This window comes from Phocoena sinus, chromosome 8 (assembly GCF_008692025.1).
Source record: "Phocoena sinus isolate mPhoSin1 chromosome 8, mPhoSin1.pri, whole genome shotgun sequence".
In the NCBI taxonomy this organism is placed as follows: Eukaryota; Metazoa; Chordata; class Mammalia; order Artiodactyla; family Phocoenidae; genus Phocoena; species Phocoena sinus.
In genome coordinates this window covers 39992355-40005683 of record NC_045770.1, presented here as the reverse complement: position 1 = coordinate 40005683, position 13329 = coordinate 39992355, and the positions used below count along the sequence as shown (strand labels likewise).

General features: G+C 42.5%; 1 protein-coding gene across 1 annotated transcript in view; it reads left to right on the top strand.

Annotated features, from left to right (window-relative positions):
- HEPHL1 (hephaestin like 1) overlaps positions 1–13329 on the top strand; it is a 102139-nt gene that overhangs the window by 50535 nt on the left and 38275 nt on the right. Inside the window, exon 10 of the mRNA XM_032639650.1 lies at positions 2700–2850. Coding sequence (XP_032495541.1) covers positions 2700–2850 — 151 coding nt within the window. The remainder of the gene's footprint in view (positions 1–2699; positions 2851–13329) is intronic.

Genomic DNA, 13329 nt, shown 5'->3' with positions numbered 1-13329 from the left:
CAATTAAATCAGAATCTCCAGGTGACTCCAATGTGCAGCCAGGTTTGAGAACCCCTGTAGCTCAACACAATAATCTGGAAATTAGTCACTATGACCAAAGGAACTAGAAAGCAAGTAGATTGTTTCTTGCAAGTCCCAACTTAGAAGTTTCGATTAAGCCACACTGATTAGTGTGGCAAAGCATAGCATTTCAAGCTATGTCTGCATGATATTAAACACATTGGTGAAAAAAGGAAAAGCCAGCCATTTAACCATTTTAAATTACTTTACCAAGCAGAAATAGCAAACTATTTATTTAAATGGTATATTTTGTAATATTTGGCATTAATCCTAGTTCTGTAGAGAAAAAGAACCATTAGGATGTGTATATAGATAGAAAGAAAACTATTATAAGGAGTCAGCTCACATGAGTCTGGAGGATGACAAGTTTCAAGATCTGCAGGTGAGTCACAGAAAGAGACCCAGGAAACCCAAAAGGCCAGCAGGCTCAAGACTCAGGAGGAGCCTGTGTTTGAGTTTGAGTCCAAAGGCAGGAAAAAACTGTTGTTCCAGTTAAAAGGCAGGAGGAATCCCCATTTACTTGTGAGGGGGTCAGACGTTTTGTTGTTGTGCTAAGGCCTTCAACTGACTGGATGAGGCCCACCCACATTAAGGAGGGCAATCTGCTTTACTCAGTCTACTGAATCAAATGTTAATCTCATCCAAGCACACCCTCATTAGAATAAGGTTTGACCAAATATCTGGGCACCTTATAGCTCAGTCAAGTTGGCACATGAAATTAATCATTATACAGGGTCCTATCACTTACCTTCTAACCTCCTGGGCTAATATCCCACTTTTATAGACACAGTTACATTCCAAATAACTCTCAGATGATGAGATTCTTCAAGTGAACTCCTTTCAATGGTTCCTTCTCATCTTGTGGACAATTGCAATCACAGTTAATAACAGTTAACATTGAGTACTTACTATTTGCCAGATGTTGTGTTCAGTGTTTTACTTATAGTATCTAATTTACCTTCCAAAAAAACATGAAGTAGGAACTACTCATATCCTCAGTTTGCAAATGAGGGAATTAGGACTTAGAGAAGACAAGTCATTTGTCCCAGTTTTCACAGCATGTAAGCAGAATGGCACTAGAACCTAAGATCTTTTAAAATATGTTTGACCCCTTGTCCGCCCCCCCCCCCCGTTTTTTATATTGTATTTTGAAAAAATTTAAGCCTATATTGTTTCTTTCCATAGCCAATGATCTTAAATTATTGCTTTCTAAAACACCATGTGATAAAAGCAGTAAGTGTACATAAGGTATAGTAAGAACATAAAGCAAAGAATACCCTTATCTTCAATGAAGAGTTAATGCTTCACAGGGGTGGGACAGCTAAGCTGACCCTTGAAGTTGGATTACAGTGGGAGACCATCAAAGTTGAGGGGGTACATGCGTAAAGGACAGAGGCTTGCTGTACCTAGCAAGTTCAGATTGCTGCAAGGATCTTGGCCTTACTTCAGTCCAAGTGCCAGGAGGGAAGGGCTGAGAGATGAGGCTGAACAGGTAGGCAGGGACTGATCACTGTGAGTTTAGATTGTATTCTCCAGATTAAGTAGAGAGATATGATCAGATGGCACTGCTGAGGATCCCTCTGGAGCAGGCAGCAGGATGAAGGGTAGATTGGAAGGGAGCACATTAGAGAAGGGAAGATGGTTGAGGGACAGAAAGTACAGTTACCTCTCTGGTTCAGCTTTAAAGAAAAGTAGATTTCAGCAGTTCAAGATGTTGTTTGGTCAGACATGCTCAAAAAAGATGGATTAGGATATACACAGTGGGAGGTAACCCCTGAATATCAACTCAAATTAACATAACATAGCAAAGTCCATGGATTACATGAATTCATTATTTCACTCAAAAACACCTATTGAGTGCCTACTTTTCCAGTCATTTTTGTTGGAGCTGGGGATACAGAGAGGGACCCAAAACTTCCCTACTCTCACAAAACCTACATTGCAGTGGGGCAACATCAGAAAATATAAGTGCATAAATAAAATATAGTTTCAGGTGGAGATAACTGCTATGAAGAAAAGTAAAGTGTGGTAAAGTAAAGTGAGTGAGTTTGCAGGCAGGATGGAAGATGAGTGACTGTTTTGTATAGGGTGGTCGGGGAAGGGCACTCTGACGAGGTGATGTTTGTGTAGGGAATGGAACAGAATAAAGGAGTGAGCCAGGCAAGACCTAGGAGAACCTCCTAGACAATGGGAACAGCACACACAAAGGCCCTGAGGCAGGAATGAAGTTGGTGTCTTCACAGAAGAGCAAAAGGCCAGGGTAGCTGGAATAAGTTAGGGGGTGAATACACGGAGATGAGGCCAGAGAGAGAGGCCGAGGCCAGGACTTGGAGTCTAGGGTAAGGAAAATAAGTCAGTGATGACCAGCCTGAAAATAGGAGTACCACAGGGAAGGAAAGCTTCTGAGCAACGACTTATTTCCTCTGAGGAGGTCACATGGACAGGGAGAAGGATATAATGAGGAAGATGATTTTGTTGGGTGTAGAATGAATTTATCAGAATCCTGATTTACAAAATGACCTAGTAAATCTATGGCTGACATTGACCCTAATTTACTGTGTGTTAATTTTGAAAGTGAAGTAGAGCTAAGAAGTCCTCCAAGCTGTACTTTAATACATTCATTTCTTTCTTCTCTGTAGAAAGGAATAGACAAGGAATTTTACCTATTATTCACAGTCTTTGATGAGAATCTGAGCAGATATCTTGATGAAAATATTCAGAAGTTTACCTGGCGTCCCTTCAGTGTTGACAAGGAGGACAAAGAGTTTGTGAAGTCCAACCGAATGCATGGTATGAAAAATGTTTTTCCCTCCTGTAAAGAAAGTCATAATTGCATTTGAAGTGAAAATGTTTGGAATGCTTTATCTTAAGTTTGGTATCTTGGGTATTGTTCTTGGTCATGAGTGAAATATTTCGTGGCTTCAGACGTACAAGGTATGGTGAAACCTCCCTGTCTCTAGAGATGTGAAACTTAATTAATACTTCTAAAGCCTTAGATAAAGCAATACAAAATTTGAACTAGCAAAGATCACAGTACATCATAAATGTAGAAAATTACTGACAAAATGCCCTCCCTTGGGTTTGTAATAATGTCATTAAGTCTGATAATCCAGCTGATAGTTGGAGATAATTATTATCCAGCAAGGCATCTCTTACCAAGTTGTGTGTATAACTATCTAAAGTGTTAATTTGTAAAACATTAGCCATTCCTATCCAAGATCTTCATGTAGGAGAAATTAGTTAATTATCCTTCTCTGTCTCTTTTATATCAGTTGTTAACAATAGCAAACCCACATTGTAATTGGTGTAACATGGGATTCTTGTTAGTCTTGGAGAGATTACCCAAGGTGGCAGAGTAATGCACAAGAGTCCAAACTCAAATGGCCACCAGAGTGTGGAGTCAACAAAAATGCCTAGAGGCAAGAGGTCAAGGTGGTGGAGTAGGAGAATGTGGAACTCATCTCCTCCCACAAACACATCAAAAACACATCTACAGGATACAGAGGAAGATGGCAGAAGAGTAAGACATGGAGATCACCTTCCTCCCCACAGATGCATCAGAAATACATCTACACGTGGAACAACTCCTACAGACACCTACTGAACGCTGGCAGAAGACCTCGGACCTCCCAAAAGGCAAGAAACTCCCCACGTACCTGGGTAGGGCAAAAGAAAAAAAAAAAAAGCAGAGACAAAAGAATAGGGATGGGACCTCCACCAGTGGGAGGGAGCTGTGAAGGAGGAAAGGTTTCCACACACTAGGAAGCCCCCCCGGGCGGAGACTGCGGGTGGCAGAGGGGGGAAGCTTCGGAGCCACGGAGGAGAGCGCAGCAACAGGGGTGCAGAGGGCAAAGCGGAGAGATTCCCGCACAGAGGATCGGTGCGGACCAGCACTCACCAGCCCAAGAGGCTTGTCTGCTCACCTGCCGGGACGGACAGGGGCTGGGAGCTGATGCTCAGGCTTCGGAGGACAGATCCCAGGGAGAGGACTGGGGTTGGCTGCGTGAACACACCCTGAAGGGGCTAATGCGCCACAGCTAGCCGGGAGGGAGTCCAGGAAAAAGTCTGGAGCTGCCGAAGACACAGGAGAATTTTTCTTCCCTCTTTGTTTCCTGTTGCGCGAAGAGAGAGGATTAAGAGCGCTGCTAAAGGAGCTCCAGAGATGGGCGCGAGCTGCGGCTAACAGCGCGGACCCCAGAGACGGACATCAGACGCTAAGGCTGCTGCTGCTGCCACCAAGAAGTGTGTGTGCGAGCACAGGTCACTATCCACACCTCCCTTCCGGGGAGCCTGTGCAGCCCGCCACTGCCAGAGTCCCGTGATCCAAGGACAACTTCCCCGGGAGAACACACGGCGCGCCACAGGCTGATGCAATGTCACACTGGCCTCTGCTGCCGCAGGCTTGTCCCATACTCTGTCCCCCTCTGTCCCCCTGGCCTGAGCGAGCCAGAGCCCCCCAATCAGCTGCTCCTTTAACCCCATCCTGAGCGAAGAACAGATGCCCTCAGGCAACCTACACGCAGAGGCAGGGCTAAATCCAAAGCTGAACCCCACGAGCTGTGCGAACAAAGAAGAGAAAGGGAAATCTCTCCCAGCAGCCTCAGGAGCAGTGGATTAAATCTCCACAATCAACTTGATGTACCCTGCATCTGTGGAATACCTGAAACATCCCAAATTGAGGAGGTGGACTTTAGGAGCAATGATATATATATGTACTTTTTCCTTTTTCTCCTTCTGTGAGTGTGTTTGTGTATGTTTCTGTGTGTGATTTTGTCTGTATAGCTTTGCTTTTACCATTTCTCCTAGGGTTCTGTCTGTCCGTCTTTTTGGTTTCTTAGTATAGTGTTTAGCACTGGTTATCATTGGTGGACTTGTTTTTGGTTTGGTTGCTCTCTTCTTTCTTTCTCTTTTTAAATTACTTTAAAAATTATTTTTAATAATTATTTTTTATTTTAGTAACTATTTTATTTTATTTTACCTTCTTCTTCCTTTCTTTCTTTTTTTTCTCCCTTTTATTCTGGGCTGTGTGGAGGACTGGCTCTTGGTGCCCGAGCCAGGCGTTAGGGCTGTGCCTCTGGAGTGGGAGAGCCAAGTTCAGGACATTGGTCCACCAGAGAACTCCTGGCTCCACATAATATCAAATGGCAAAAGGTCTCCCATAGATCTCCATCTCAATGCCAAGACCCAGCTCCACTCAACAACCAGCAAGGTACAGTGCTGGACACCCTATGCCAAACAACTAACAAGACAGGAACACAACCCTACCCATTAGCAGAGAGGCTACCTAAAATCATAATAAGCCCACAGACACCCCAAAACGCAGCACCAGACGTGGACCTGCCCACCAGAAAGACAAGATCCAGTCTCATTTACCAGAACACAGGCACTAGCCCCCTCCACCAGGAAGCCTACACAACACAGTGAACCAACTTTAGCCATTGGGGGCAGATACCAAAAACAACGGGAACTACAAACCTGCAGCCTGTGAAAAGGAGACCCCAAACACAGTAAGTTAAGCAAAATGAGAAGAAAGAGAAAGTCAGAGCAGATGAAGGAGCAAGGTAAAAACCCACCAGACCTAACAAATGAAGAGGAAATAGGCAGTCTACCTGAAAAAAACTTCAGAAAAATGATAGTAAAGATGATCCAAAATCTTGGAAATAGAATGGAGAAAATACAAGAAACGTTTAACAAGGAACTAGAAGAACTAAAGAGCAAACAAACAGTTATGAACAACACAATAAATGTAATTAAAAATTCTCTAGAAGGGATCAAGAGCAGAATAACTGAGACAGAAGAATGAATAAGTGACCTGGAAGATAAAATAGTGGAAATAACTACTGCAGAGCAGAATAAAGAACAAAGAATGAAAAGAGTTGAGAACAGTCTCGGAGACCTCTGGGACAACATTAAATGCACCAACATTCTAATTATAGGGGTTCCAGAAGAAGAAGAGAAAAAGAAAGGGACTGAGAAAATATTTGAAGAGATTATAGTTGAAAACTTCCCTAATATGGGAAAGGAAATAGTTAATCAAGTGCAGAAAGCACAGAGAGTCCTATATAGGATAAATCCAAGGAGAAATACACCAAGACACATATTAATCAAACTATCAAAAATTAAATACAAAGAAAAAGTATTAAAAGCAACAAGGGAAAAACAACAAATAACATACAAGGGAATCCCCATAAGGTTAACAGCTGATCGTTCAGCAGAAACTCTGTAAGCCAGAAGGGAGGAGCAGGACATATCTAAAGTGATGAAGGGGAAAAACCTACAACCAAGATTACTCTACCCAACAAGGATCTCATTCAGATTTAACAGAGAAATTAAAACCTGTATAGACAAGCAAAAGCTAAGAGAATTCAGCACTACCAAAGCAGCTTTACAACAAATGCTAAAGGAACTTCACCAGGCAGGAAACACAAGAGAAGGAAAAGACCTACAATCACAAACCCAAAACAATTAAGAAAATGGTAATAGGAATATACATATTGATAAACACTTAAATGTAAATGGATTAAGTGCTCCAACTGAAAGACATAGACTGGCTGAATGTATACAAAAACAAAACTGGTGGGGGGACCTTGAAGATGGCGGAAGAGTAAGACGCGGAGATCGCCTTCCTCCCCACGGATACACCAGAAATACATCCACACGTGGAACAACTCCTACAGAACTCCTACTGAAGGCTGGCAGAAGACCTCAGACCTCCCAAAAGGCAAGAAACTCCCCACGTAACTGGGTAGGGCAAAAGAAAAAACAGAGACAAAAGAATAAGGACGGCACCTGCACCAGTGGGAGGGAGCTGTGAAGGAGGAAAAGTTTCCACACACTAGGAAGCCCCTCCGCGGGCGGAGACTGCGGGAGGCAGAGGGGGGAGTTTCGGGACCGCGGAGTAGTGCACAGCGACGGGTGCGGAGGGCAAAGCGGGGAGATTCCTGCACAGACGATCGGTGCCGACCGGCACTCACCAACCCGAGAGGCTTGCTGCTCACCCACCGGGGCGGGCGGGGCTGCGAGCTGAGGCTCGGGTTTTGGTTTTGGACGGAGCTCAGGGAGAGGACTGGGGTTGGCGGCTTGAACATAGCCTGAAGGGGTTAGTGCACCACGACTAGCCGGGAGGGAGTTCGGGGAAAAGCCTGCACCGGCCGAAGAGGCAAGAGACTTTTTCTTCCCTCTTTGTTTCCTGGTGCGCGAGGAGAGGGGTTTAAGAGCGCTGCTTAAAGGAACTCCAGAGACGGGCGCGAGCCGCGGCTAAAAGCGCGAACCCCAGAGACGGGCGCGAGCCGCGGCTGAGGGCGCGAGCCCCCGAGACGGGCGCGAGCCGCGGCTGAAAGCGCAAACCCCAGAGACGGGCGCGAGCCGCGGCTAAAACCGCGGACCCCAGAGACGGGCGGGAGACGCTAAGGCTGCTGCTGCCGCCACCGAGGGGTCTGTGTGCGAGCACAGGTCACTCTCCACACCCCTCTTCCGCGGAGCCTGTGCAGCCCGCCACTGCCAGGTTCCCGGGATCCAGGGACAACTTCCCCGGGAGTACGCACGGCGGGTCTCAGGCTGGTGCAACATCACGCCGGCCTCTGCCGCAACGTCACGCTGCCTCTGCCGCCGCAGGCCCGCCCCGCACGCAGTGCCCCTCCTTCCCCCATCCCCCAACCCCCGGCCTGAGTGAGCCGGAGGCCCCGAATCAGCTGCTCCTTTAACCCCGTCCTGTCTGAGCGAAAAAACAGACGCCCTCCAGCGACCTACACGCAGAGGCAGGGCCAAATCCAAAGCTGAGCTCCTGTGAGCTGTGAGAACAAAGAAGAGAAAGGGAAATCTCTCCCAGCAGCCACAGAAGCAGCGGATTAAAGCTCCACAATCAACTTGATATACCCTGCATCTGTGGAATACCTGAATAGACAAGGAATGATCCCAAATTGAAGAGGTGGAATTTAGGAGCGAGATCTATGATTTTTTTCCCTTTTCCTCTTTTTGTGAATGTGTACGTGTATGCTTCTGTGTGAGATCCTGTCTGTATACTCTTGCTTCCACCATTTGTCCTAGGGCTCTATCCGTCCATGACTTTTTTTTAAAAATTCTTTTTCTTAATAATTAAGTTTAATTGTAATAACTTTATTATACTTTACCTTCGTTCTTTCTTTCTTTCCTTCCTTCCTTCCCTCCTTTAGACAACGAATCACCCCAAATTGAGGAGGTGGTCTCAGGGAGCAGGATTTATGATGTTTCCCCCTTTACCTCTTTTTGTGAAGGTGTATGTGTATGCTTCTGTGTAAGATTTTCTCTGTATAGCTTTGCTTCCAACATTTGTCCTAAGGTTCTATCCGTCCCTTTTTTTTTTTTTTTTCTAAATATTTTTTAATTCAATAACTATATTATACTTTATTTTATTTTTACTGTATCATCTTTCTTTCTGTCTTTTTTCCTTCTTTCCCTCCTTCCTTCCTTCCTCCCTCCCTCCCTCCCTCCCTCCTTTCTTTCCTTCTTTGCTTCTTTCTTCCTTCCTTCCTTTCCTCCTTTCCTTCTTTCTTTACTCATACTTCTACTAATTCTCCCTACTTTTTCTCCCTTTTATTCTGAGCTGTGTGGATGAAAGGCTCTTGGTGCTCCAGCCAGGAGTCAGGGCTCTGCCTCTGAGGTAGGAGAGCCAACTTCAGGACACTGGTCAACAAGAGACCTCCCAGCTCCACATAATATTAAACGGTGGAAATATCCCAGAGACCTCCATCTTAACACCAGCACCCAGCTTCACTCAACGACCAGCAAGCCACAGTGCTGGACAACCTATGCCAAACAACTAGCAAAACAGGAACACAACCCCACCCATTAGCAGAGAGGCTGCCTAAAATCATAATAAGGCCACAGACACCCCAAAACACACCACCAGACGTGAACCTGCCCACTAGAGAGACAAGATCCAGCCTCATCCAGCACAACACAGGCACTAGTCCCCTCCACCAGGAAGCCTACACAACCTACTGAAACAACCTTAGCCACTGGAGACAGACATCAAAAACAACGGGAACTACGAAAGTGCAGCCTGCAAAAAGGAGACCCCAAACACAGTAAGATAAGCAAAATGAGAAGACAGAAAAACACACAGCAGATGAAGGAGCAAGATAAAAACCCACCAGACCTAACAAATGAAGAGGAAATAGGCAATCTACCTGAAAAAGAATTCAGAATAATGATAGTAAGGATGATCCGAAATCTTGGAAGTAGAATGGACAAAATGCAAGAAACAGTTAACAAGGACCTACAAGAACTAAAGATGAAACAAGCAACGATGAACAATGCAATAAATGAAATTAAAATCACTCTAGATAGGATCAATAGCAGAATAACTGAGGCAGAAGAACGGATAAGTGACCTGGAAGATAAAGTAGTGGAAATAACTACTGCAGAGCAGAATAAAGAAAAAAGAATGAAAAGAACTGAGGACAGTCTCAGAGACCTCTGGGACAACATGAAACGCACCAACATTCGAATTATAGGGGTTCCAGAAGAAGAAGAGAAAAAGAAAGGGACTGAGAAAATATTTGAAGAGATTATAGTTGAAAACTTCCCTAATATGGGAAAGGAAATAGTTAATCAAGTCCAGGAAGCACAGAGGGTCCCATACAGGATAAATACAAGGAGAAACACGCCAAGACACATATTAATCAAACTGTCAAAAATTAAATACAAAGAAAGCATATTAAAAGCAGCAAGGGAAAAACAACAAATAACACACAAGGGAATCCCCATAAGGTTAACAGCTGATCTCTCAGCAGAAACCCTACAAGCCAGAAGGGAGTGGCAGGACATACTGAAAGTGATGAAGGAGAATAGCCTGCAACCAAGACTACTCTACCCAGCAAGGATCTCATTCACATTTGATGGAGAAATTAAAACCTTTACAGACAAGCAAAAGCTGAGAGAGTTCAGCACCACCAAACCAGCTTTACAACAAATGCTAAAGGAACTTCTCTAGACACGAAACACAAGAGAAGGAAATGACCTATAGTAGCGAACCCAAAACAATATATAAAATGGAAATAGGAACATACATATCGATAATTACCTTAAATGTAAATGGACTAAATGCTCCCACCAAAAGACACAGATTGGCTGAATGGATACAAAAACAAGACCCTTATATATGCTGTCTACAAGAGACCCACTTCAGAACTAGAGACACATACAGACTGAAAGTAAGGGGATGGAAAAAGATATTCCATGCAAATGGAAACCAAAAGAAAGCTGGAGTAGCAATTCTCATATCAGACAAAATAGACTTTAAAATAAGGACTATTAAAAGGGACAAAGAAGGACACTACATAATGATCAAGGGATCGATCCAAGAAGAAGATATAACAATTGTAAATATTTATGCACCCAACATAGGAGCACCTCAATACATAAGGCAAATACTAACAGCCATAAAAGGGGAGATCAACAGTAACACATTCATAGTAGGGGACTTTAACACCCCACTTTCACCCATGGACAGATCATCCAAAATGAAAATAAATAAGGAAACACAAGCTTTAAATGATACATTAAACAAGATGGACTTAATTGATATTTATAGGACACTCCATCCAAAAACAACAGAATACACATTTTTCTCAAGTGCTCATGGAACATTCTCCAGGATAGATCATATCTTGGGTCACAAATCAAGCCTTGGTAAATTTAAGAAAACTGAAATTGTATCAAGTATCTTTTCCGACCACAACGCCATGAGACTAGATATCAATTACAGGAAAAGATCTTTAAAAAATACAAACACATGGAAGCTAAACAATACACTACTTAATAATGAAGTGATCACTGAAGAAATCAAAGAGGAAATAAAAAAATACCTAGAAACAAATGACAATGGAGACACAACGACCCAAAACCTATGGGATGCAGCAGAAGCAGTTCTAAGGGGGAAGTTTATAGCAATACAAGCCCACCTTAAGAAGCAGGAAACATCTCGAATAAACAACCTAACCTTGCACCTCAAGCAATTAGAGAAAGAAGAACAAAAAAACCCCAAAGCTAGCAGAAGGAAAGAAATCATAAAAATCAGATCAGAAATAAATGAAAAAGAAATGAAGGAAACAATAGCAAAGATCAATAAAACTAAAAGCTGGTTCTTTGAGAAGATAAACAAAATAGATAAACCACTAGCCAGACCCATCAAGAAAAAAAGGGAGAAGACTCAAATCAATAGAATTAGAAATGAAAAAGGAGAAGTAACAACTGACACTGCAGAAATAAAAAAAATCATGAGAGATTACTACAAGCAACTCTATGCCAATAAAATGGACAATCTGGAAGAAATGGACAAATTCTTAGAAATGCACAACCTGCCAAGACTGAATCAGGAAGAAATAGAAAATATGAACAGACCAATCACAAGCACTGAAATTGAAACTGTGATTAAAAACCTTCCAACAAACAAAAGCCCAGGACCAGATGGCTTCACAGGTGAATTCTATCAAACGTTTAGAGAAGAGCTAACACCTATCCTTCTCAAGCTCTTCCAAAATATAGCAGAGGGAGGAACACTCCCAAATTCCTTCTACGAAGCCACCATCACCTTGATACCAAAACCAGACAAGGATGTCACAAAGAAAGAAAACTACAGGCCAATATCACTGATGAACATAGATGCAAAAATCCTCAACAAAATACTAGCAAACAGAATCCAACAGCACATTAAAAGGATCATACACCATGATCAAGTGGGGTTTATTCCAGGAATGCAAGGATTCTTCAATATACGCAAATCTATCAATGTGATAAACCATATTAACAAATTGAAGGAGAAAAACCATATGATCATCTCAATAGATGCAGAGAAAGCTTTCGACAAAATTCAACACCCATTTATGATAAAAACCCTCCAGAAAGTAGGCATAGAGGGAACTTTCCTAAACATAATAAAAGCCATATATGACAAGCCCACAGCAAACATCATCCTCAATGGTGAAAATCTGAAAGCATTTCCACTAAGATCAGGAACAAGACAAGGTTGCCCCCTCTCACCACTCTTATTCAACATAGTTTTGGAAGTTTTAGCCACAGCAATCAGAGAAGAAAAGGAAATAAAAGGAATCCAAATCGGAAAAGAAGAAGTAAAGCTGTCACTGTTTGCAGATGACATGATACTATACATAGAGAATCCTAAAGATGCTACCAGAAAACTACTAGAGCTAATCAATGAATTTGGTAAAGTAGCAGGATACAAAATTAATGCACAGAAATCTCTGGCATTCCTATATACTAATGATGAAAAATCTGAAAGTGAAATCAAGAAAACACTCCCATTTACCATTGCAACAAAAAGAATAAAATATCTAGGAATAAACCTACCTAAGGATACGAAAGACCTGTATGCAGAAAATTATAAGACACTGATGAAAGAAATTAAAGATGATACAAATAGATGGAGAGATATACCATGTTCTTGGATGGGAAGAATCAACATTGTGAAAATGACTCTACTACCCAAAGCAATCTACAGATTCAATGCAATCCCTATCAAACTACCACTGGCATTTTTCACAGAACTAGAACAAAAAATTTCGCAATTTGTATGGAAACACAAAAGACCCCGAATAGCCAAAGCAATCTTGAGAACGAAAAAAGGAGCTGGAGGAATAAGGCTCCCTGACTTTAGACTATATTACAAAGCAACAGTAATCAAGACAGTATGGTACTGGCACAAAAACAGAAAGATAGATCAGTGGAACAGGATAGAAAGCCCAGAGATAAACCCACGCACATATGGACACCTTATCTTTGATAAAGGAGGCAGGAATGTACAGTGGAGAATGGACAGCCTCTTCAATAAATGGTGCTGGGAAAACTGGACAGGTACATGTAAAAGTATGAGATTAGATCACTCCCTAACACCATACACAAAAATAAGCTCAAAATGGATTAAAGACCTAAATGTAAGGCCAGAAACTATCAAACTCTTAGAAGAAAACATAGGAAGAACACTCTATGACATAAATCACAGCAAGATCCTTTCTGACCCACCTCCTAGAATAATGGAAATAAAAACAAAAATAAACAAATGGGACCTAATGAAACTTCAAAGCTTTTGCACAGCAAAGGAAACCATAACCAAGACCAAAAGACAACCCTCAGAATGGGAGAAAACATTTGCAAATGAAGCAACTGACAAAGGATTAATCTCCAAAATTTACAAGCAGCTCATGCAGCTCAATAACAAAAAAACAAACAACCCCATCCAAAAATGGGCAGAAGACCTAAATAGACATTTCT